The sequence below is a fragment of the Salarias fasciatus genome, chromosome 4 (genome assembly GCF_902148845.1).
Source record: "Salarias fasciatus chromosome 4, fSalaFa1.1, whole genome shotgun sequence".
In the NCBI taxonomy this organism is placed as follows: domain Eukaryota; kingdom Metazoa; phylum Chordata; class Actinopteri; order Blenniiformes; family Blenniidae; genus Salarias; species Salarias fasciatus.
Window position 1 is genome coordinate 8,053,109 of NC_043748.1, and position 25,028 is coordinate 8,078,136.

Sequence of the window (25,028 nt, forward strand, 5' to 3'; positions counted from 1 at the left end):
TCATTTTAATTTGCAAATTGACCGGATTCTCTCGTATTTTCCATTCCCAACTTCCTGTCTGGTGCGATCTGCTGTGTCCAGCTTTACAAGTCCACAGAGCGTGGCTCGCGGAGAAAATAGAGAGGAGCAGAGCGCTCGCAATCCGCGGTGCTGTTCCGTGTCTCCTGTATGAACCGTCAGATAGGTTAACAGGGGCGCCGATCTGAAACTGGGTGCTCGGCGCTTCCACCTCCGTGCGCGGCACATCCTGTGTGAACCAGGCATTTGTCCCCACCTGTTGGCGGGCCTGCCCAACTATGTCAAAGACTGCCCTACCTCTCAATGATAAAGAATCCTTTAAAAAATTCCTGGATCCAGACAGTGATCCGGATCATCACCAAAATTTAATGGATTCTAAGTTAGCCCAAGACCCACCTTACCACGAAGTTTCATTGCAATCCGTCCGTTACTTTTTCCATTATGTTGCTAACAAACCAACCAACCAACCAACCAACAAACCGACATGATTACATAACCTCCTGGCGGAGGTAATACATTTAGAAAGCATGTTAACAAGAGAAGCTTTGTATTTATAAGCTCCTCTTGGAAGAGTAAATCTGTCGTGCACATAACAGCAGCCCGATCGACATTCTGCTGCTTCCATGCTGAACCGGACAGGTTAAAAAAAAAGAGTAAGACCGTCAGGCTCAGAAAGAGCTTCTTTCCTGGAGCTGCAAGACTGCTGAACTCAAGCCGTGCTCTGTAGACTCCCACCTCCCTCCCTCTCTCCTCACTTAACACACACCATCACTTTGTGGAATTCACATGCGCTTTTAGGATCTAGAAAAGCAAATTTAAGGCAACTATTTAACAGTTTACATTTAGATTATTTGTTGTTGATATTTATTTGCTCTTCTTGTATTTTGCTCTTTTATCTTCAGGCTTTTTATACCGGGACCTGAGTCCTAACTTTATACCATTAACATGGAAATGTTAGCTGTGATGACAATAAAGTTCCTTGAATCTATATTCACATGGCTCATGGGGACTTAAGTTAATCACCGACCTCAGGTTTAGGATGGAAGCTGGTATTAGTGTCCCTGTAGAGAGTGGTGACTTCTCTGTAGAGTGCCAACAAAAGGTAAACTGTTTTCCACTGTGGTGAGCATCCGCAACCCTTTGTAAGAAAAACAATGATCATGAAAACATATATTCAATTAAAATCCTGAGCTGATGCTGCATTACAAGAAACAAAAGGCGTCACTTTACCTCACAAGCCTCATCCAGTTCATCTGTTTTTCCTTCCATGAATCCCTTTCCAACAGCATCTCTGATTGTTTTGTAATCTTCCCCACAAACAAGATACTGGTCAACATGGAAAGCCTCTTCATTCTGGGTGACGGCAAAAAGATTTTATTTACCTTAAGCATCATAATCAAAAAACAAACATAATTTAATCCTATCATCAATGCTGAAATCCAAACTGTTGACAACTGAACCTTTTGCAGAATTTCAGGGAAGAGCCAGCGCATCTCCTCCACTTTGAGGAGTCTCAGGACAAACTCCACTCCATGTTGGCTGCAAATCTTTCGGATCAAATAGACTCGATACCAGTCGTTTCCACTCTGTCTGCACAAGTTCACCACACTGGTCATGAAGGCTGTGGTTCCACTTTGACTTTCTATCTTGGACTCTGATTGAAGAACAAAAGGGAAAAAAAACATCTTATTCAAGGAATCCAATCTGAGAGAAAACAAAAATCAAATAAAATAAGTTTAATATAAGGAAACTACAGAACTTTGACATGAAATTACAAACCTGGAGCTCTCATTTCTTCCACAAAGAGACTTGCAGACAGATCGAGATCCATCCGGACTCTGGTGACCTGCTGAAAGAACTCCACAGTTGCTGCTTCAGGAGACTGTGACTGCAAGAACTCAGTCAGAAAATGACTTTCTTCCTGAAGGTATTCCTGCTGGTCTGCAGCGGATCTGAACTGTAGTCTGTCAAACATGGAGTCCTAAAGACATTGAAATGTGAAAGAAAATTATTGAAAAAAGCTCCATTGTTTGGAACACACTGTTAATTGACAGATGCAGCATCAGAAAGCATCAGAAAGCATGTTTACCTCCAGACAGTTGATGTACAAGCAGTACAGCTCCAGTTTGTCGGTATCTTCTAAGATGTTGCTCTGCTCAACTTTCATAAGATGCTGCTGCAAGTAGTCTTTAACTTCATCGAAGCTGAAAAAAAGAAAAAGAAAAGAATTAAATTAAAATAGAAACAGGATTGAAGTGAATAGTGTCTTAAGCACCTCTTGAACCACATGGTGTCTCCTCAGCATCTTACCTGTACTTCAGGAGGAGTTTGAGCACCACCGATCGGATGACTGGATTTTTATCCACAGAGTCATCAAAAGGAGAGAGCGTCTTTGTCAAAATTTTCGGATTTGCTAAAACAAAATAAAAAAATGGAATGGAATCAAGATCACAGCTGTTACAACAAAACCCGTGAATGAAGAGGGAGAGAAGTGTGCAGTACCTCTAAGAATGGGAACAGGACTGGCCTCTGTCATCAGAAAGGACAGCAGATGGAAAATGACTTGTGAGCAGGGTGGAGAGTTGTCTTTGAAACACACCGTGGACACCAGGTCGATGAAGAAAGCATTGCACCGCTTCCTGAACTGAGCATGCAGGTTGACTGATTTCCTAAGCAAAGCAAGAGTTTCAGGTCAAACAGATGTTCTTTGAGGATTATAGATCACTTTTGCTCTTTATGACAAATGAAAAAGACATAGATCAGTTTATTCTGCTCAAATACACATACAGTTACCAACCTTGTTTCTTCTGTCGGGACCAAAGGAAAATCATCATTGACCTGCAGCATGCAGGAGGGACAGTACATCTGACCAGGTCCCAGCCACTGTTTGATGCAGTCCACACAGAAGATGTGTTCACATGGCAGGCAGAGTGGATCTTTGGGGTCTCCCATACAGACTGGGCACTGTGTGAGACCGAACCTGAACACAATTAAGACAATGCAAATTAAAATTGGACAGAAACCAGAGTACCATTAGAACAGGTACACACAGGGAGAACATGAGGACTCCATGCACAAAGTGAAAAATACGAAGCTAAATTCTATAAATTGAAAGATATTTTAAGACAAATAACCTGGTGCGGCAGAAGTCACATATGAGAGACGAAGCATCAATTGAAAATTACTCTGTGGCTGAATTTTTACCTGAAGATGCGCTGAACAACTTCATCTTTGCACTTTTTGAGCAAATGAATCACCGCCTCAAAAGACTGCTGAGTTTTCAGATCTGAATTTTCAACCAGTACCTTAATCGAAGATGAAAGGGAATACATTGTTTTATTAGAAGAGAATATTTTTGATATTATTATAATAGCAGCTTTAAACTAATTAGTGGTAGTCTGGCAATTTGTGTGTTTACAAGGAACCAAGACAAACCTTTCCAAGCCTTCGTGTGCTCTCCAAAACTATAGGTGCCAGCTTCATTTCCAACTCCTCAATCCCCAGCAACATGTGCTCCACATAGAGAGAGAGAGAATAAGTCCGATTCCATCCTGCTCTGTGATCAAAGCACACAACAAATACTTATTACCTTTCTACATACAAACTTAAAACCTCCAACCTCCGATTAATCTAGGAGAACTTCACTTACTGGACTCGGCTTGCAAGCATTTTGCCCCTTGCTCCATAATGTCTCACGCTGTCCTCAGAGCAAACCAAATCAATAGGCACTTGGAGCTTTTTCACGTCCCTCAGCCAGGCCAGTCTCTGAGCGTCAATGTCCAAAATTTTGGGCTCCAAATGCTCCACACATGCCAAGGCAGCGTACACATCATGTACCTGAAAGATGAGAACAGCACATCACTGGCCTCAAAAGAGCAACATGAACACCAAAACACCAGTGTGAACTGACTGCATGAGTGACACCAAGTGGTTCTATATGTGCACTGCAGTGCTCTTTCCCAAAATCTATCATTGTCATGTCATGGAAAAGTATTGCAAATACCTTCGAATACCAACCCAGTTTTTTTTTTAGGTCAATAACCATGGCAGAGTCAAACACCCAAAATTAAACTTAAAAAACAAAATATATATTATTTAGTCTCACAAGTTCAACCCCATCTCTGTCAAGATTCCTCAGGTCGTGGGTCACTTGGGGCTCGATGCAGATCATTCTGGAGAGATTCTGCAGGCGGATCTTGAACTTGTGATAAGCAGCATGGACCCATGGAAGCGATACCACTGCTTCCTCTTGATGCACTTTCATCTCATTGACGCAGCAATTCAGGGCATTACAGAGAAGCTAGAAAAGCAGGCGACTGGCATTAATATGAGCTTATAGACAGAGAGATGAAGCTTCAATAAAGAGCTTCAGTGTTGATCTAAAAACAACCTGTAGATCTTCCTGACAAGAGACGGTCATTGTCATACAGATGAAGTCCTGAAGGTAGCGGTGGAAAAATTCCATCTGCATGTCTGGATCTGCTTCTGCTATGTATCGACCCAGTGGCGTTTTCCAAAAGAACTCATCAAACTGCTGCTGTGTGTGCCCTAGGAGAGGTACAAGGTCAAAATTCAATTGAAAAGAATAAATGTACATTAGTAAAGCAGCCTGTACATAAAGGTATGAAAAAAACCTTAAGGTATAAAATATACTTGAAACACAATTACCTTCATTTTGAAGTGCGTGAACACAGAGTTCTTCCAAGAAATCCTTGATCCTCCAACTGAAGGGCATGCTGCAGCTCATGTTCCTGTCTTGAGCGATGGAGTTTTGTACAAGAATTGTTCTCGTCTCAGAGCTGTCATGGATTGTAAATAAGCATGAAAACCCCATTAATTTCATGAAAATGGCATTCCTAATCAAAAAATAAGTATAGGTAACACTTCTTACTTTCGATCGATTGTTCGGTGGGACATTTCCAGCAGTTTATCATTGGCAAAAATATCCAGCCACAGCTTTTTGACAGTTTCACCACTGTTTCTATCAAGCAGAATATCCATGTTTCGGTCTCTGTCAATGACTGAAACAAGATATGCCAAGAGAGGAGAAACAGCAGCCTGAACACGCTTCCATAAGGTGTGCCTGTTGTGAACAATATAAAGGCAGAAAACGTTCATGTCTGCAACAACATTATGAACACACAGAGGTAATATTGTATGGAAACTGAGGGACTCACCTGAATGTGCCTCCTTCTTGCAAAGCATCAATGTTTGAGGCCTCTTTGAGGACCCAATTGCTCTTGACAGATGAGAAGGTGTTGCCATCTTGAGTCGCCAACAATGAGTGAAGGCGGCTCTTGACAGTTTCCAGAAATTTCCCTGAAAAAAAACAACAAAATAAACAATGAGCACTGTAAGTGCTGTCGACTGCGCTGAAGCAGAACACTCATATAAAGGTAATTTGATTCGGAAAATACAAATGAAGGTCAAATGTCACGAAACCCATCTTTTATTCAGAATAGAAAAAAAACATATTGATTGTTGAAATTAGGACATTGCATAATTTCATAAATACCAGCTTATTTTGTGCCCCATGGCAGCAACACAACTCCAAAAAGTTGGAAAAGGGGAAGAAAAATGCTTTCAGTGCAAGTACTATGCAGCCAAAGACAGAAATTGGCACACAAGTCAGTAATATGGATATGAAAAACAAATGAAGGTCAAATGTCATGAAGCCCATCTTTTATTCAGAATAGAAAATGTTGATTGTTGAAATTAGGAGATTTCATAATTTCATGGTTGGCATCATTCAACGAATTGTGAAATTTGGAAAATAATTTCAGGAAAAAAAAGTTCAGTCAATGTAATTGGTACCTTTCATTTCATCTTCTTCACTGAGGAGAGTCAGAAGAATCTCAACCCTTTCAGTACTGCGACTGCCACTTTCCACATTGTCCCTCAACATGCTCACTGCACTCTGCACACAGCTTCGCAGCAGTGCTGTGGTGTCCACAACACTGTCCCCGTTCTACCAAGGGAAGACAATCTGGTTAATGACTGTTTCAGATAAAAACTATCACAAATAAGCATCACTGGTGCTTAAAATGAGTGTTCTGCAAAGAGAAACCAACGCATGCAATACATGTGTCTTGATGTACAATCTTATTATATTCCCAACGAGTGTTTTTGACCACAAATAATATGTGAATTATTCTCACATTTTCATCTGATGTCGTTTCTTCCAGGTCGGTCTCAGAGTACATGGCATCAACCTCCATGGCTGGGAAAAAGTTTCATAATTTAAGACAATATAGAATACCAGAGTTAAAAAAAAAAAAAAAAAAAAACAGCCAAAGATAACATCCAATGAATTGCTTTCTGTCGAAGTTACCTTCCTGCTGCATCATCTTTGTTTCAAACATCTGACTGATTGTCATATTTTGCAAGGTTTTGATGTCAGAAACAATGTCTTTTGACCGTCTCAAATCATCAATGTGAACTGATCTCCAAGGACCTGTAAATATATGAACATGTATCAGATCCATGCTTTTCAAATTAGGTATGAAAAAAAAATGACCTCAAGTTGTATTTTACCGCCATGAAAGCCAATGTAAGTGGTCCCCCCTTGTATTCTTGGCAGTCTGGTGATGAAGTAGACAAACACATTGAATCCGGTCCTTTCCTGAGTTATCTTGTTGATCTCATTAATTGAGGAATACCTGAAAATGAACAATAAACTGAATTTAGTAAAACTGCAATGGAGGGCAAGACAGAGAAAGATAGAAAGAAACTGCTGAACGTACTTTGCAGATGCAATGAGACTGACACTGTGAGAGGCTTCATCATAATCACACTGAATGATGAGGGTCTTGTTGCATGATTCAGGAATCATGTTGCTTCCATTTTCAGCAGTGAGAATGTTTCTGCAACAAAAAAGGAGTGATTTTTTTTATCACACACCAATCACTCCTTCTGATTTAAGTTTTTTTTTTTTCTTAACACGCAAGTCATCAGAAATCAGATTGTGTATAATGCCAGTACATCCTCAAACCTGATCTTCTTCAAAAATGAGTGCTCTGTGTCAAACTGCTGGAGTGAAAGAAGCTCAACACTGTGCAACATCTCCTTCAGCGTTTCCAAGTCAAAAGTTGTCAACAGTCTGGAGAATGTTGTCACCTATTGTGTGTAAATGAAAAGAAAATCTTTTAAGGCACTTTAAAGTTGACCATACACAATATTGTGGCATGACTGCTTAAATCTTTACCTCTGTGAAGGCAGCGCGACAACTGACTTCCTGTCTTGTGCGAGCAAGTATGTAGTCAGCCAAACAATTGTTACTCTGCTCTTCAAAGTAGATCCTGGCAAGCTCCTCACTCTCCACCTTTGGAAGGCCTGTGCAGTCCAACCGCACCACCGAGTCTGGTGTAGCACACTTGAGGAATACGAGTTTGGCCTCATCAAGCACGTTCCTCTCAGCGTCTGTCACGTTCAAATTAGCCTTCTGCCTCTCCATCACTTCAAGGACCACAGAAGCACATGCATCGGAGTGATAGCCGATGAAGACGTCTGGGGGATGGTACTTGTATGTTTGATCCGCTGCTGCAAACTGACTGCTCAGAGATACAAAGAGTGTGACCCATTTCTCCAGTTCTTCCACGATCCTCTTCTGCTCAGTTCTGAGGACCGTGTGAATGTCCAGATAGTGTTTCTCCAGCCTGTTGATGAGAGGTATTGGGAACTGTTTGTAGACCACCTCTCTTTCTTCAATGACAATGAGCCGGAAATCTTGGTGCACTCGACATTTGACACGATGGGTTCCCAGTCCAAGGTCCACATACTTCTGCCCGCCCAAGCAGACATAGTATTGGTTGAGAGCATCATACAGACTTTCATAGAGGTTCTGCAAGTTTAGTAAAACCACAGTTTGACCTGTCTCCATGCATATCTTCACTCTGTTGATGTTGCGACAGATTTGGGTGTACTCTTGGTCCTTTGGGAAGCTGGAGCCGAAGATTATCTCTGGTTGAACACTTTCTGAAAAGAATGTCTGCTGCAGGATTTGCAGAGCTGCGTAATTTTTTGTGAGTACCAGCAGGTACCGACATTCTTCAACTTGTGCAGTTGCCTGAAGGTTTTCTCTCACAAACTCGATGGCGCCAAGGTTCTCAAGATTCGGAGTGATCTGCAGTTTCTTTGTGAAGACAGTCACTGCATCTACATCATCCTTGCCACTGAAATTTCTCAAAACAGCCTTTGCTGTCTCTTCTGCTGTGGGCCTCCTTTGAGCAGTCTTAGCCACTGCAAAGATCATCTTAATCAAGCTGTAATAATCACGAAGGCCAAAAAATTCTTTCCCTTGTTTACGGCAGATCTGCAAGTAGGCTCTTGCAAAAGGTTGGAAGAAATCACTGACTTTTTCCAAAACCACTGCGTCAGATGAACAAATGCCTCGAGCACTTTTAATGAGTTCCTTCTGATCAGGGTCACCTCGGGAGACAAAAATGCCTCTGTTCATCTTTGCAGGGTCCAGCGCCCAGTTGGAAATACCAATGAAACCAACCTTTTTGTGTGGTAGGGGCTCATCATCGATACATCCCTCTTCGAGCAATGGATGAAGAGTTTTCAGTGGCATTTTTGGCGAGTCTTCGGCCAAGCCAATCTCATCCAGAACCACAACGGAGATGTATTCATCAAGGTTTTTGCCCTCTTGAAAGCGTCCACATTGCTTGAATGTATTGATGATGCCTTCTGGTGTTGAATGTGGACTGCATTGAAAGGACACCAAGTGGATCTGTTTAAGCCTTTTGTAAAGGTCAGAATGAGCAGCTTGGCCTTGCATTGCATCTGCCACCAGAGTTTTGGACAAAGATTTTGAACTTCCAGGTTTCCCAACCAAGAACAGAGGGATTCTCAACTCAATGCAAAGTACCATCATGAAGACATTCTCTTTGAGGGCATTGTTTCTTGCAATCGTGTCACCCATTGGGACGCTATTTAAAAGCAAATCCTGCATTAATGAGATTTCCTGCATTACACCTGCTGGACTGTATGTTTGTAGTTCACTGCTGAGTTTTTGTCTGTATTGCTCCTTATCTTCAAGGCAGGCATGGTAACACACTCCTGTGGCCATGACTAGAGACCAGACAACAGGGTCCCTGACCTCTGACCGTCTGTGATGTCTCTCATTCTTTTGTGCTTTTTGAGTTTTTTCAAGTTCCTCAAGCTCTTCAAAAAACATAGCATGATTGTCATAGAACCAAACAAAGGCTTGCATGCAACGTTCCACATCCCTCAGGCTGACAAAGCTGCATTCATCGTTTCTTGTACGCATGTACTTCTGTGAGGCTGAAAGTACATCAGTGATCATGGTGATGTGATACGCATCGATTGCCTTTGTTTCAGTCACTCTTTGCACAATCTGCTGAATGTAGATTTTCTCTGTCTGATCATTTAACTGTCCAAAGTCCCACACCAGAGGGATCATGCTTGGTGGCAATGCTTGAACTCTGTATACTAATTGGCGAAGAGGGATGGATCCAAGCTTTTCATCTGTCTCATCAGCTCGAACTCTGTACCCAAGGCCTGCAGATTCTAACCTTTGGATCATCTCATCTGTGTGCTTTCGGTAGGGGTTGCAAGCAGCGATGATCTGCAATCCAGAATTTGTTGTCAAGCTTTCTCCCTTCACTGTGTTGTCACAAAGGACCTCCTTAATACTGCTGATGGCTTCAGTGGTGTTGGCCTCATCAAAGAAGAGAACAGTGTCAAGTCCATTGTCTGCTTTGTTGATGGAAGCAATGTTTTCTGCTTCTCTGACTTTGGAAAGGATATTGTCGGAAGTAGTCCCTCCATGCACCTTGACCAATTTCATGTTCTCGGAGGCGACTCCACGTCGTCGCAATTCGCAGAGAAATTTGATGAGCCTTGTCTTACCACAGCCTGTTTCTCCCATGATGATAACAGGGATGCCACACCGGAACCGCATGTGTATTGCCAATATCTTCAAGATGTTGTCAGTTGTAAGTTCATAGGTTTCGTCAGGGTCTAAAGGCCACTGAATCCCAAGAACATTGCAAATTCGCTCGATCTTCTCTCCCCGGGAAAGACTGTCAAAGTTAATGTTGAATGGGACTCTCTGTCGTGTCAGGCCTTTATACAATGCCTTTGTCATGACATTCTTTTTGATGACCCTTCCAGATGTGGGCTCAATGGCATCAACAAAGCCCCGTTTATTGAGCTGAAGATGAAAACCAATGAAGGTCATAGACACATGGTCATCATTGAAGAAGATGTATGGGTGTGGTTCTGTTTCCCATCTTTTTCTGATGAGAAAAGGAGCCAAGTCTTCATCTTTCACACCAGTCAGATCCATTTGCAGCCTGCCAGGACTCTGGTCACAGATGTTGAGTGATGGAGTGGCAAAGTCCTTGGCCATCAGTATCATGAAATCTACCACAAAGGTTTTGAACCCACTCAGCGTGTCTCCAGTTAAAGTGGCATTACAAAAGACAGATGTCTCACAGTCTTTCAGCTGCAGGTTAAGAAACCTTGCAAAATTCCTCAGTTCTGCCCAGGATGGGTCCATGATGCCACAATTCATCAGAAGCATCTGAAGACATTCCACATGTGACCCCTCAACACACTGATATGAAAATGCATCTAAATCCATGCCGTTATGAAAGCGTGTCAGATACTGGTATGGTCGCTGAAAAGCTTCACTCCTGAATTCTTCTTCATCCATCAGAGGGTCATCATTGCTCACAATGGTTGGATCTTCTTGCTTCCTCATCTCAAGCATGAGTACATCTTTGGGTGGTCGGCAGACAATTTTTGGAAACACATCTGTGAATGTGCTGGGCAAAATTTGAGCCTGTGGATGAAACTGAGGATTGGTAACATTTCATAATCACACAACTGATAGCTGTTGTTTGTGCTCAGTAAAAAAAAACATGTACCTGGTTTGATGCAGTCTGGGTTGACTTGACAGCGGGCTCCAATATCTCAATGACATACAACTGCTCGTCATTGAACTTCCACATCTTTCCCTCAGAGTCCATCAAATAGCGCAAAATCAACAATTTGAAAAGGAACTCTGCAAGACCCTTTTGCACCTTTAAGAAAAACATGAAAGTATCTCATTAATAGTGTGTTCAGTCAATGAATCTTATTAGAATCAGTAGTATTTTGAAACACATTATTACCGATGACATGATGTCAAAGTGAAACATTGTAAGCTCTTCCCTTTTTGACCTTTCCAACAGCAACTGAACAATGGTGTTCTCATCAACACACGGTTCAGTCACGCGAATACATTTCTTTGCCGATGGCTTTGTGGTTGAAGACTTCAGTTTTTCATGCAGCCTCTTGATGTACAGTGATTTACCTGAAATCATTAAGGTAATTACGGCAGGTATCAACAAATATAAACCCCAACTTCAGTGACAACAAGTAATATGAGGGGAAATATATATACATACCAACACCTGCCCTTTTAGATGAGATGATACCAACGCAGAGCCTGTCTTTAAATACAGCTGCAGCACTGCACTGATCTTTCGGAACGGCATAATGTTTGTGAAGGTACCCCTGGATCCTTGCCAGTGACTCCTGGGGAACCATGTGCACTTTGTACTGGCTGAATGCTGAAGGAAGGTATGCATGCTCTCTTTCTGAGCTGCAAATGAGAACAAGCTGGTAGTCATGCCTACTCTTCATTTTCATTTCCTGGAAAAAGCTCTCAAGTTTAGAGCTGACATCGTAAGTGAGTAGATCCCCATACAGAAGGGAATATATTTTTTGGCCTCTGTAGCCTTCACTAAGGCAGCGCCTGAGGAACAGCTCCACTTGTTCGTATGGAGTTGATGAGCTGCACAGAAGGACTTCGTCATAGGTTGGAAGTGTGACAGTTTCACTGTTCATATAAACTGAGATGCAAGATGTCAAGACTTCATCATGTGGACAAACAATGAGGTTTGGGCTCCCAGTGGCCAAACCTTTGGGTAGCTGCCTCTTAATGAAGTTATTTCCCAAATTATCTTCCTTACTGTCACATACTTCATTTTTGTCACTTTTGTTTGCAAGTATTTCCAGCAGTCTTCCAAGACTTTTGATGTCAAGAACATGTGGAAGAACATCCTTCATGTCTTTCATGTAGTCATTCCATATCTGATCAAATGCTTGCATACCATTTGTTTGCGCCACAAGACTTGGCAGGAAACTCAGCTGGCTGTTGAATTCTTGGTCTTCTGTGCTACTTCTTGGCAAAAAAAAGGTTTGAAATTCAAGGTCCTTATTTGTTTGTTGTGGTTTGGTTATGATTTCATCTTGAAGTATACTCCAGACATGTCTCAAATCTGTGACAGTACAGTTTGGCTTGATGAAAGACAGCATCATGAGAACCTGATCGTTGATACTGTTCACGTTCTGCTGAGTGAGTTTGCTGCACAGGTAGACAATCTGTTCAGCAGTGTAATAGTTCAGATAGTAATTTTGTGATCTCTGCTTGTTGACAAAATCCATCCAGTATTTCAGACATTTCTCCATTTTTCTGCAAAGTTCGGGCAGCTGCTCTTCTATGCCTCCGTCTATAGTGACACTGGGAACGCTGTCCAAGTTGAATTCCATCATGATGCTGGGTAACTGGCTTTCTAAACAGCAGTTGATTTGCACTTCCCAGTGCCTGAACAAAGGATTTCCAGCATTGTACAAGGCAATGAATGCTTCAGCAAGTCTTTGGACACTGGCAAAAACCTGAAATTAGAAGAAGGCTGCAGTGAATACTACTACTCATACTATGTACAAGTTTGACATGTAGTATCAAGAAAGTATTTTAATTTACATAGAACTTGTCTCAAGCTGGAAAACAGGTAACTGATCATGGGTCACTGATTTACACTGTCGCTAAATTTAATTATGACATATCTTAATGTGTTAAAACATTGTCTGACCCATTGAATATGTGGAATGATTTGCGTTCACCTTTTGACTCAAGACCTCTCAATCAATGAGAGATCAGAACTGTGTTGAAGATTACAAATACAACCCTTTATAACTCTGGGCTTGAATAAATGAGAATCATCTGAATACAGCATTCAGTTTTTTTTAAAAAAATAGAGAAAATAAATACTGAAATTAATTGCCATCTCACACAAAAACATAAATTTCACACTACCTCTGCAAAGTGCTCAACTTCATTTTGCCCTTTATCTCCTTTGCCAGACATGAGCATGAGTTTGTTTTGCAACTCTCTCAGATCCTCAAGAGAATAGCAGCGCATCTGCTGACCCTCATCATGCTCTTCTGGAATTTGTAGCTGCAGGGCAGTGTCAAGACTCAGCTGGAGGGAAACACAGAATATTTACATGCATACTTTTGCCAAAACATTTGTTCTTAAAGCACTGTGCTGAAATGCTAAGAGGGATGTACTCATCTTTGTGTCTCTTACCTTTTCCACACCGTGTGGTCTGATCAAGTAGATTCCCTTAAGATTGATGGTTGATGCTAATGAGAGAGATGACAGTTCCACTGATCCATGGCTGTCCTTGACGGTCTTCAACCATTCCAGATGGCGTGCACTGTCCCGCTACAAATAGAGACACTTGTTTCTACTGTGCAGTCTTACAAGTAGATACTGTCAATAACTTTCTAATGAATGCTTGTGATTCATTTACTCATCAATTATGACTGTATTAAGAAGCATAGATCGGTAAATTTCTGAAAAATAAATTGCCTCAACTGATAAGCCACATATGGCAAACTTCATCCTTATTGCATTTTAGTTATCATGAGTATATGAGTATTACCAGTTTCTCGCGGAGGTTGCTGTCATTATCCAAAGCTCTCCAAAGCTTTTTGAGCACTTCTTTTAAAGCATCAAATCCAGAGTCCGGTTTTAGCTCATAAAGCATTGAAGAATAACCAAGGACTGCATCGTGGAAGCAAGCGACACGATCCACATCCATGTCATTCTCTCCCGCAGAGATCGAAGCCAGGTCAACAAACACCTTCAATTCATTGATATCTTTTGAAAGAAAAAAAAAAGAAACAATTAAAATAGTGAGCAGCGATGAGCTGGCCCTTGCACACCCATGCACGTCCACGGACACACACGTTTACGGACACACCCTTTGACAAAAATGTTGCCAAATTTGAAATTGATATTATCAACAGTTCTACAGCACTACATTAAAGTGTAATTTCTGTTGCCAGCAGGTGGTGTGATGTCTGTGTGTCTTCCAGTCATTCAACTGACATTTTGATGTGGGAAATCCAAAAACAGACATCGAGCTGACTTCAGTTATCACAACAGTCAACAAAACACACTGAACAATACAAGGGCAAAAACAAGACAAAAAAAACCAAACAAAATAAACAAATAAATGAATAAAAATTCTACAAGTTTTAAAGACATTACATCGTACAGTGGGATTAACAGTTCTACTTCATGTGGTGCTTAGCCCACCTACGGGCTTCTTTATTGGTACTACTCTCTGGCGCCAGCCAACCACTGAGACAAATCCGAAACCTACGTGCCAATCCCCCACGTGTGCTGGCACACTGCCACGCCCCTCATCAAGGGGATACAATCAGCGCGCGCCTGCTCCACTTCCTTCCTCTTTCTCAACCCTTGAGACATTCGAAGCTCTGTTCAAGACCAAGATATCAAGATGGACAAGTCGGCCCGCGAAGAGTCGCCATCCGGCGTCGGGCTGTTCTCCTGACGCGGCTGCGGCACAGCACTCCTGGAGCAAGACCGCCACAAACACTGCTTCACCTGCCTGGGCTGGCAGCATCACCGCCAGCGGGCATCCTGCCCTGCCTGCCTCGCCTTGGCGCTCGAGGAATCCAAGCGGTGAGCGGCATTCATGGGCGCCGTTCCACCGACTCCCGCCCTAGGTGACGCCCGCGCAGACTTCACCGCTGTTCCCGCCTCCTTCAGTGACTGGGCCGAGTCAGGCGGGGATCTCCTCAGCCGCCACAGCTCTTCTGCATCGGAGTAATCTGCTCGGCATGATGATTCCCTCTCCACGTTCTGAAAAACCAGCCGCAGGAGTGCCCCCCACGAGCCTGTGGAACACCTCGCGGGGCGCTTCACCTCCGCTCCTGAACGCACAGGCCTGGCGCTCCCGCCGCAGCCTCCGGAGCCAGTGCAGCGGGACTCGCACTTGGGCGAGCAATCCAGTCAAGGGCTCGGTCCTGGACTGCAGTGCTGTGTCCCGCCATGCCATCGTTCCAGGCCAACGTGCAGCGTGACTGGTGTGCGCCGCTCACTGCCAAGGGGGCGGTGAAGGGCTACCGTGAGTACTGTTGCGTGGACGGCTGGCCGCCTGTCTCCAGAGTACCTATGGTAGAGGACTCCATGAGCCTCTGTCGATTACCCACCTCCACTCCGTGGCCCGGCAGAAAACCCATGCTGCCGTCTGAAAGAGACAGACACATGGCGGGCTTCTTGGACTGTGGTTATGCTAATGGCAATCAAGTGTTTGCCTTGGCTAACAATATGACCTTTCTCCAGGGCTCCATCGAAAAGCTCTGCCACAAGCGGTCAGAACTATCGGGGAGATCCAGAACACAGCCGAGGTCCTGATGCGCATGTGCCGTGCCACTGCCATCAACAGTGGTCGCGCCATGGCCAGCACCCAGATAGCCATGAGGCACCTGTGGCTTGGCCTCTCCTTCCTCGCTTAACGGGACCAGAGGGGGATCCTGGGGCTCCCCCTGTCGACTTCCTCCCTCTTCGGTCCAGATATCCAGGTGATCATCAACCCTCTGGAGGCAGCGGCCCGAGACTCTCAGCAGCTCACCCCCCCCACCTTCAACCCCACCCCGGTGACTTACCATCACATCCGTAAGTGCCCCAGGCTGAGTTATCCATCTGCATCTCCCTGTGTGAGCGCAGTGGAGCTTTAGAGCGCTGGGATTATGCCGGTTCACGTCCCCGCCGTCGAGCGCTCGGACTCCGGCATCATTGGCAAGGCTAGCGGCCCAAAGCGTCTCGGGACTACGCCGCCTCCGTCGGCTTCAGTAACAGCAAAGCGCTGGTGCGCGGCCCCAAGGCGGCCGCCCACGCGGCTTCTTGGGACGCCCTGTCTGCAGCCCTTTCGCCAGGGCCCCCCCACCTCCCTCGGCCATGGTCGTGGTACAGCCGCTGACGCTCCACTTCCAGACATGGTGTATGATGCTGGGTCCACTCTCACCCTGGCTGTCCAGGACGCTGAGATGCGGTTACGCCCTGCAGTTCGCGTGTCGCCCGCCTCTTTTCAACAGGATATTTCGTGCCTGGCTCACGTGGACTGCGGGAGCGGCTGCTCTCGAAGAAGGTGTCCTCGCTCCTACATGCATGGTAACGGAGCTGAGCGCAGAAGAGGCACATTCGGGCTTTTACTTCCCTTACTTCTTGGTTCCCAAGAAGAGCGGTGGGAGGAGACCCATTCTGGACTTGCGGGTCCTGAACACTCATGTGGCCACCAGGAGGTTCCATATGCTGACGGTCAAATACCTCCTGGAGAGCGTCCGCCCTGGGGACTGGATGATGTCAGCCAACCTCAAGGACGCCTACTTTCACAACCCCATTCTGAGGAGGCACAGGAGCTTCCTCAGATTCGCCGTGGGAGACCGGTATTTTCAATACAACCGGCTCCCCTTCGGCTACTCCCTTGCTCCACGCACCTTCGCCAAGTGTGTCGAAGCCGCGCTGGAGCCCCTCCACCGTCGTGGTCTGAGGATCCTCACCTACATCAACGACTGGCTGATTCTAGCACCCTCTTAGCAGTGGAGCATACGGCCCAGGTCCTGCACCACATCGAACTCCTGGGGTTCATGGTGAACCGGGACAGGAGTGCGCTCATAACAGCTCAGCAGATGGCTTATCTGGGATTGGAGCTGGACGCTCTCACCATGACAGCCCGCCTCTCCGAAGAGAGGTGAATCATGGTGAACTGTCGACCCTGAGGTCGCTGATCGCGGGGCCCGCAGCCCGGGTCCACCAAATCAGGGCCATCCTGGGACTGATGGCTGCGGCCCATCCTATGGTTCACTGGGCCTTCTGCACATGCGCAGGCTCCAACGGTGGGTTCAGTCGCCTCCGCCTCTTGGGGAAACGGGACAGGCACAGGAAGGTCCCGATCCCACCCCAGGCGAGTCAGGATCTCCTCTTCTGGATGGATCCTGCTCTTCTTCTACAAGGAGTCCCCATGGTCTGCGTGTCACATCACGTCGAGGTGTCAACGGATGCGTCTCTCGCAGGATGGGGAAGCACCCTAGGCCACCTCGCGGTGGGCAGTGCCTGGGACTCCACGCCCATTCACATCAATGTGCTGGAAAAGACGGCAGTGCAGCGGGTGCTGTTCCATTTCCAAGCCAGGCTGCAGAACAGCCATGTGCTCGTCAGGTCGGACAACGCCACAGTGGTGGCGTACCTGAACAGGCAGGGGGGGACGCGGTCCCCCCCCCGCCTTCATCGCAAGGCGGCGGAGATCCTGCTGTGGGCGTACTGGCACCTGTCCTCTCTGAGAACGCGACACGTGCCTGGGGTTCTCAACGTCGGCGCGGACAAGATGTCCCGGGTAGATTCACTCCAAGACGAGTGGGGTCTGTCCCAAGGGTGGCAGCCCGACTCTGGCACAGGTTCGGCCACCCAGTGGCAGACCTTTTCGCCAATGCAGAGAACGCACAGTGCCCACTCTGGCTCTCGCTCAGGTCGTCAGATGAACCCCCTCTCGGGGTGGACGCCTTTGCGCACAGGGTCTGGCCTCCGGGCCTCCCGTATGCGTTTCCTCCGGTCCACCTCTCGACCCCATTACTGCGCAGGGTGAGGGTGCAGGGCCTCCACATGATTGTGGTAGCCCCGGACACCCCAAGCGCCAGGTGGTTCCCGGACCTGGTCCAGTTGGCAGGCGGAGACCCGTGGCTGATCCCCGACGGGCCCGATGCTTTCCTGCATGCAGGGGGTGCCCTCCAGTCTCGCCACGGCCTTGGCAGGAGACTCTTGGCCTGGAAGCTGAGAGGGTGAGACTAGTGGGATTAGATCTGCCCCCCGGCTGTGGTTTCCACCATCCAGAGCGCCAGGGCCCCCTCTACGAGGCTGATCGCAGAAACTGTAAACAGAGCAGTGCACGTCCGGAGAAGCGGAGATCGCGCTCGCACGCTTCCGCGTTTCCTGGGAGAAGCAGGAGAGCCGGGCGGATGGTCTGGCGCATGCGCGTTGTTCACAAAGTGAGTTACAGACGTTTGGCGTCGTCTTTTCGAGAAAATCCTGTATTATACCTTTAACTCAACTCAACTCTCAACTTTATTTCTATAGCACTTTAAAACAACCACAGCTGATACAAAGTGCTGTACAAAGTGCAAGTGCAAGTGCAGAAGTAAAATACAATAAAACAAAAACAACAAAAAGAGACATTTATAAAACCATTGGGAAAAAAAAAAAAAAAAAAAAAAAACAAGGGCAGAGTCTCAGACTGAGTTAAAAGCCAGTGCATAAAAATCTGTTTTAAGATCTTCTTAAAATGGACAGTGAGGGGGGCCTGTCTGATGCGCAGTGGCAGCTCATTCCACAGCTTGGGGGCCACAACAGATAAAGCTCTATCCCCTCTGAGCTTACGCTTGGACCTCGGCACCGCCAGGAGCAGCTGATCAGCTGATCTGAGGCACCGAGCAGGACTGTAGAGGTGAAGAAGCTCAGAGAGGTAAGGCAGGGCGAGACCATTTAGGGATTGAAAAACAAATAAAAGAACCTTAAAATGGACTCTAAAATGCACAGGTAGCCAGTGGAGGGAGGCCAGGATGGGAGTGATGTGGTCCCTCTTACGTACTCCAGTTAGTAGCCGTGCTGCAGCATTTTGGACCAACTGGAGACATGCGAGGGACGACTGGCTGACTCCAACATAAAGTGCATTGCAGTAATCCAGCCGAGATGTAATAAAGGCATGGATTACTGTTTCAAAGTGCTGATGTGCAAGAATGGATTTAACTTTGGCCAACTTCCTGAGGTGGAAGAAGCTGGACTTAACCACTGCGCTTATCTGTGAATCTAGTTTAAAATCACTGTCCATTTTAAAACCCAGATTTAGATATTAAGGCCCGCTCCGACACTACACTTCAGCAGCAGAAGAGGAGTAATGGGAAGCACGGAGGAGCAGGGTGTTACTTAGAAAAGTGTACTTACTTTTCAAATCAAATCAAACATTAAAAAGCACTTTCCATATTCACATTTACACACACTAGTGTTAATTTTGTCAGCAATTTTCAATTTTTGTTTCAGTCTTAGTCTTTTTCAAGCTTCTTTTTTTATTTTTAGTCTCGTTTTAGTCACATCCATCTGGTTTTTGTTAAGTCCACTTTTAGTCAAATAAAAGTGCAAACATTTTAGTCCTTCTTTAATCACTATAAATTATAACTATTTTAGTCTACTTTTAGTCGACTAAATGTGTGAGCATTTTAGTCTTAGTCAGTTTATATTCCAACTATTTTAGTCTAGTTTTATTCAGTGAAGTTTGTATTTTATAAACTTTAGCTCCAGTCGTTCCGCTACCTCAGCACACACACATCAATGAAAATAAATCTATATTTTTGTCTCTTAATTTTTTCTATAAAAGACCCGAGTTTGTCTTTTCACTTTGAGTCAACACAATCACAACAATTTTTCCCCTGTTTTCATGACAGGAAAAAGCTTTGAAAAACATGGCACTCAAAGTTCAACATTTCACTTTTTCTTAATCTGTGGACACCAAAACTAGACTAATTTTGACCAACAAAACTTGGTTGACATTTTAGTCTAGTTGTAGACTAAAAAGCAGTCAGTGCACATCAACATATTTTACCTCATAAAAGATTGCATATCAAGACTCACACTTTTGCTTTAAAAAAATAAAATACCAAAAGTACTGTCTAAGTAGCATATTATTTTTCATCCAAAAATGTGAACATAAATTATATACAAAAATAAAGGTTTATGTACAAAGAAAATTGCATACTGACAGTATTACAATCATTAACCAATGACCACGAAAACTCTAATTACAAATAAAATTGGAAAAACCTTTCCGTTTCGCAACAAGCTCCCAATCAGAGCTACAATGTTGGTACACTTTTTTACATTAGGGAGAGGGTTCTGCTTTGTTTCTCCTTGTTGAGTTTGAGGAAAGCACTTCTCTCCAATGAGGTTCGTGCTCTGTTGCGTCGGCCAGTTCAGATGTCATCAACAACGCTGCTTGATGCACTGCCCTCCTGACCTGATGTTTGTTGGGTTGAACGATTGGGTTGAGGTGGAAGGACCAGCTCTCTCATCGATCTGGAACAGAAATACAATGTCAGGACAGATGCAGATGAGAAAATCCACATTTTGTATCAAAGGTTAACACACAGTAAAGATCTTCTGGAGGGCCGGATCTGGCCCCCAGGCCATATGTTTGACACCCCAGCCATGCATCAATAGTTCCACACATTTCTGTAGTTTGGGCTGTAGTTACAGCTGACCAGCTCTCTGTCATTGCCCTCTGACGAGCCGCTTTGTAGACTCCTTGGTCCGTGTTTCCAGACAGGTGGGACGAGAGCCGACGTCGCCGCGGACCCTCCGCCCGCTGTACATGGGCCGGTCCCAATATACGTCTCTCTCAAACGGGGAGGGAGGGCAGAGGAGCGCAACTATCGCGCCCGAGGGAAGGGGGGAGGTCGGGGCGGGAGGTGTAAATCGCGCGGCCCTGAGCCTAAACAAGCCTACTAGGTCGCGGCGCACTGGGCCTCCACTGGGCGCGGAGGAACTGCGCCCAGTGGAGGCCGGTTAATTTGACTTTTTTTTTTTTTTTTTTTTTGCATCAAGATGTAGGCAAATTCAATTTGTGACATGAAAATAAAAGACCACAATTATATAAACTATTATTCTTCCATTGCGACCTGGTAAAAAAGCCCCATGGACCAGTGGTTGGGAACCGATGGTTTAACGTGTTCCAAATAAAAAAAAAAAATTCAAAAACAAGAACCCATGAAGTTGAATAAAATAATATAACAGTCATGAATTAACATGAAAAACACACGTAAGAACAGCGCGTCTATGAATAAAGAACACGCATTTGTACTTTATTACGCACTTACCACGGCGGAAGGAAAGTAGTTCCCAACATCAGCATATGATTTAGATAATATCTCAATAGTTTAGTTACGTTCCACTGTGTTCCTGTTATATACATTAACTTAAATGACTGAAGTATCAAAAGCATCAATATGTCGATTTGAGAATTGATTTTAGAGCATAAGTTCTGGTATAGGATGTTTTTTTTTTCAATATAAATCCGCTCGGTTCATCTCTATTAACGGCAAATTAAACGGGCAACTCACATTAGTTTAATGTTTAGTTGAAACACATATCAATCAATTTTTTTTTTTCAATTAACCCACCTGAAGTTCCTGGTGAATCAACCTGATGTGCCTCTTCAGGTTTGTGGTGTTCTTGCTGGCGATCTTGTGCCCACATGGCTCTCCGTCCTTTTTCCTCACCAAACATTCTGTCTTCTTTTCGGTCTCAGAATATTGAAAATGAGCCCAGATGTCTTCCCGTTTCTTCCTCCCAAGTGCTTTTCGAAGCATGGTTGTTCCTTGTCGAGCCTAGCAGGTCTTGTGGCAGCGGCGATGTGGGATTAGCTCTATCACGGAAATGGGGCACACGCATGCGCGGGATGCACAGGAAACTGCTCAGATGACTAATAATAATAATTTACCCAATTATTTAGTCGTCTCAATTTTTGTCAACCCCCCCCAAAAAACATTTTTATTTTAGTCTTTATTTATTAAATACATTTTTGTCCCCTCCATTTTCGTCTGCAACATTTGAATACATATTTTGTTTCAGTTATTGTCAGTGCTGTGAATAATCGTCTCGTTCGTTTCGTCTCAATAAGGGAAAAAGGGGCGTTGACGAATATATTTCGTCTTTTTTTTCGTTGACGAAATTAACACTAACACACACACACACACACACACACACACACACACACACGCACACCTGTGCGAAGGTGGTGTGGGAATGGGATCGAAAAGAAAGCTTGTTGGCTTTACTTGGGAGAAAACTCGAGTCCTCCCATCAAGCAGTTTAAAACTCTCCAGTGTTTCCTCAGACATGTACAATAGTTCAGCTGTGTTTTCAATGTGTTAATTTGCAGCACTGAGGACCTGATGTTTTGTTTTCTTATTAGGGGGCCAAGCCACGGATGGCCAGGGAACGCGTATGCCTTGCATACGCGTTCCCAGGACCAGCTGTGCTGGGAACCCTATTGAAATTGAAAGGGTTTTTATTATTATTCAGACTTATTTTTCCATTGGTAAAAGTCCTGCTGGAGCACAAACCGTACATGGGAGGGTGGTGCAATTTGGTGGCTTGGTCCCAAACCCTGGTCCGACGGAGGACGCAAAAAATCAAAATCTCCACCAGCAGGTGGCGCTATAACCCATGAAAATGCTTTTGGGCTAACTCCCACACCGTATGTCGCACCTCAAAAAACGCATATCCTTAGATTCCCTGAGTAGAACTGAATCACCTGGGCTAGGCCACGCCCATTTCCGCCTAGAGATTTTTCACTGACAATATTAAAACAATATGTATGTCTGCTCAGTGACCTAACATAACTAAGAACCAAGGAGCAACTCATGGTAGGAACTTGGTGTCTGAAAGATGGATGGAAACAGCATGATCTCTAAGTAATTTACTCTTTCATAGTAGTTTATGTATGGTTAAAACATTATAGTTATCAACATTGAACTCAATTCACTTCTGTCTGAAGTCAGCTGTGAGGTAACTTTGGCCAAAATTGGCCAAAGGGGGGGCGCAGTAAACAGAGCCATCAAGTGACATGAAAGTTGATCAGAGCTGCACTATGTATGGTGAGCGTGACGTGGGCCTTTGTGGTGAGGGTTAGACATTGGCTCGTGTCACGATGCCTGCCCCGAGCCCGGGGTCCCTCATGGCGAGCTTCTGCGGGCTCCACTGAGTCCGGGGTCCGAGTTGCACGGGAGGCTTGGCCCCCCTATCAGCACGGCTTGCAGTTCAAGGTTTCTAATTGTGACTGAAACTAAAGGTTGCTGGGACTGCATTCAAGTTTGGTAAAAACAATATATGATTTTATAAAGCCACATTTTGTTACACTTATCAATCTATTGATCTGAGACTGTAATATAATGAATTCAAATTAAAGTACCTCAAGTTTAGGGCTTTTCTTAACAATTTCTGAGGTTAATTAGACTGATTAATTACAGATCATAATTACCGTATTGGCCCGAATATAAGACAATGTTTTTTTCCAGAAATTGCATCCTCAAAAGTGGGGTGGTGTTACAATCGCGGGTAACACTTTACTTGAAGCCCCTCTTTATAACACATTATAAGTAGTTATAAACACTAATACATGATCACAATGCTTTATAACTCACTATACAGCAGTATACAGCATAGGATTAAGGTTAGGGTTAGGGTTAGGGTTAGGGTTAGGGTTTGGTCCTGGCATTGTGATCATCTATGAATGTTTATAACTACAGCTACACATGTTATAATGGCATTATAATGCTTTATGAATGTACTTATAATGTGTTATGCAGGGGGGCTTCAAGTAAAGTGTTACCCAATCGCGGACTTACGGTAGATGGTCAATACGCATCCGCGCCGCTAGATGGAGCCAAAGTATCACTGACCAGAGAGCGAGTGGAGCGATGAAATGAGATCAAATGACCTGATGAAAAATGGCGGATCATCTGGAACAAAGGGGCTCGAAAGCTGGACAACTGAGCAAACAACAGAGGCGAAGTTGTGATACCACTTTAAACTGATGGTGATCAACGCAGCAGAGTCATCAAACAACTGCCAAGCCGCCAAGAGATATGGTGTAGCAGAGCGCCTCGTTCTTATTGGAGAGCACAGAAAAATAGAAAAGCTTTCCGTGGTCCCAAGAGCGACGCTTCAGAGAGACTGATAGAAGGGTGAGTGAATATGTCACTGAAAAACGGAAAGACGGAATTCCCACCCCCAGAGCTGTGATTCAGCTGAAGGCACTGGAAAGTTATTTACATCATTTATGCAGTTTTTACCCTTGAGGCTTCTTATTTGTTGCTTATGTTTCTTATTTTGAGAGAGAATATATTTTTTATTTAATACTGTAGTAATATTTTTTTCATTTTGTATTTCGTGAAATGTTATCTCAGTTGTAAGTTTTTGAGTTTATAATAATTGTATAATAAAAAGTCGTTTATGAGTGACCTTATTGTCTTCAGCATTTTTTTTTTCACAAAATGATCTTTGAAAAATAGGGGTCGTGTTATAATCGGAGTCGTCTTATATTCGGGCCAATACGGTAATCTTTTTTAACTTCTTGACAACACTAGATATATATCAAATAAAACAGGAGATTGTGTGGTGTGGTATGGCGTGTGTGTAAAAGAAACAGTAGTTGTAATTAGGGCTGCAACTACAGTATTACTCGAGTAACTCGAGTACAAAAAAGGATCGAGGCAAATATAATACCTGGAGGCTTCGTTTAATTAACCTCACTTGGCGATGAGGTGCGCACGCACGTTTGTGTGTGAGGGGGAGAGAGAGAGAGAGATGTGGTGTGCATGTGTGTCACCCGGAATGTTGTGACTGGCTGACATATCCAAGCGATGCTCCAATCCGGATTGATCTGCGGACGCCTGCGCGCAGCCTATTTTGTGACCGCGCTGCGTGTACATGTAGTTCACGCTGGTATACACTTGCGCCAGAGCCACACACCAAACAAACCATGAAGTAAAGTGACTCTGAAGCCATCGGCTGTTGCTCTGTCTACTAAAACTTCCAGAGAATGGAAAACTGGTGGACGGAGAGAGAAAACTCTGACTGGAGAGATGAGAGAGTCTGCCGACAGAAGTGAAAGTGAAAGTGTAATCACTCAGGTGCCGCCCCACGATTCAGAAACAGAAAAGGCTAAATAAACTCTAATATTAAAAGATAATAGACTAACAATGCATGTGCTTCATTTTCTGTAAGTAATCTGTAATAAAAGAGCAGATAAACAGTCTGGAGCAACAGAAAAGCTCCATGAGGATGCGTGGAT

General features: G+C 44.5%; 1 protein-coding gene across 1 annotated transcript in view; it reads right to left on the bottom strand.

Annotated features, from left to right (window-relative positions):
• Positions 1-25,028, bottom strand: part of LOC115386771 (E3 ubiquitin-protein ligase rnf213-alpha-like) — a 56,364-nt gene that overhangs the window by 22,199 nt on the left and 9,137 nt on the right. The window contains 29 exon segments of the mRNA XM_030089241.1: positions 1,046-1,156; positions 1,249-1,371; positions 1,479-1,672; positions 1,798-1,999; positions 2,108-2,222; positions 2,329-2,431; positions 2,521-2,687; positions 2,816-2,998; positions 3,223-3,323; positions 3,454-3,574; positions 3,668-3,855; positions 4,124-4,318; positions 4,409-4,566; positions 4,687-4,817; positions 4,910-5,101; positions 5,196-5,337; positions 5,833-5,986; positions 6,177-6,238; positions 6,350-6,472; positions 6,553-6,677; positions 6,762-6,881; positions 7,010-7,134; positions 7,223-10,828; positions 10,914-11,069; positions 11,160-11,341; positions 11,436-12,708; positions 13,130-13,294; positions 13,403-13,540; positions 13,761-13,978. Of these exon segments, the coding sequence (XP_029945101.1) occupies positions 1,046-1,156; positions 1,249-1,371; positions 1,479-1,672; positions 1,798-1,999; positions 2,108-2,222; positions 2,329-2,431; positions 2,521-2,687; positions 2,816-2,998; positions 3,223-3,323; positions 3,454-3,574; positions 3,668-3,855; positions 4,124-4,318; positions 4,409-4,566; positions 4,687-4,817; positions 4,910-5,101; positions 5,196-5,337; positions 5,833-5,986; positions 6,177-6,238; positions 6,350-6,472; positions 6,553-6,677; positions 6,762-6,881; positions 7,010-7,134; positions 7,223-10,828; positions 10,914-11,069; positions 11,160-11,341; positions 11,436-12,708; positions 13,130-13,294; positions 13,403-13,540; positions 13,761-13,978 (8,873 nt within the window).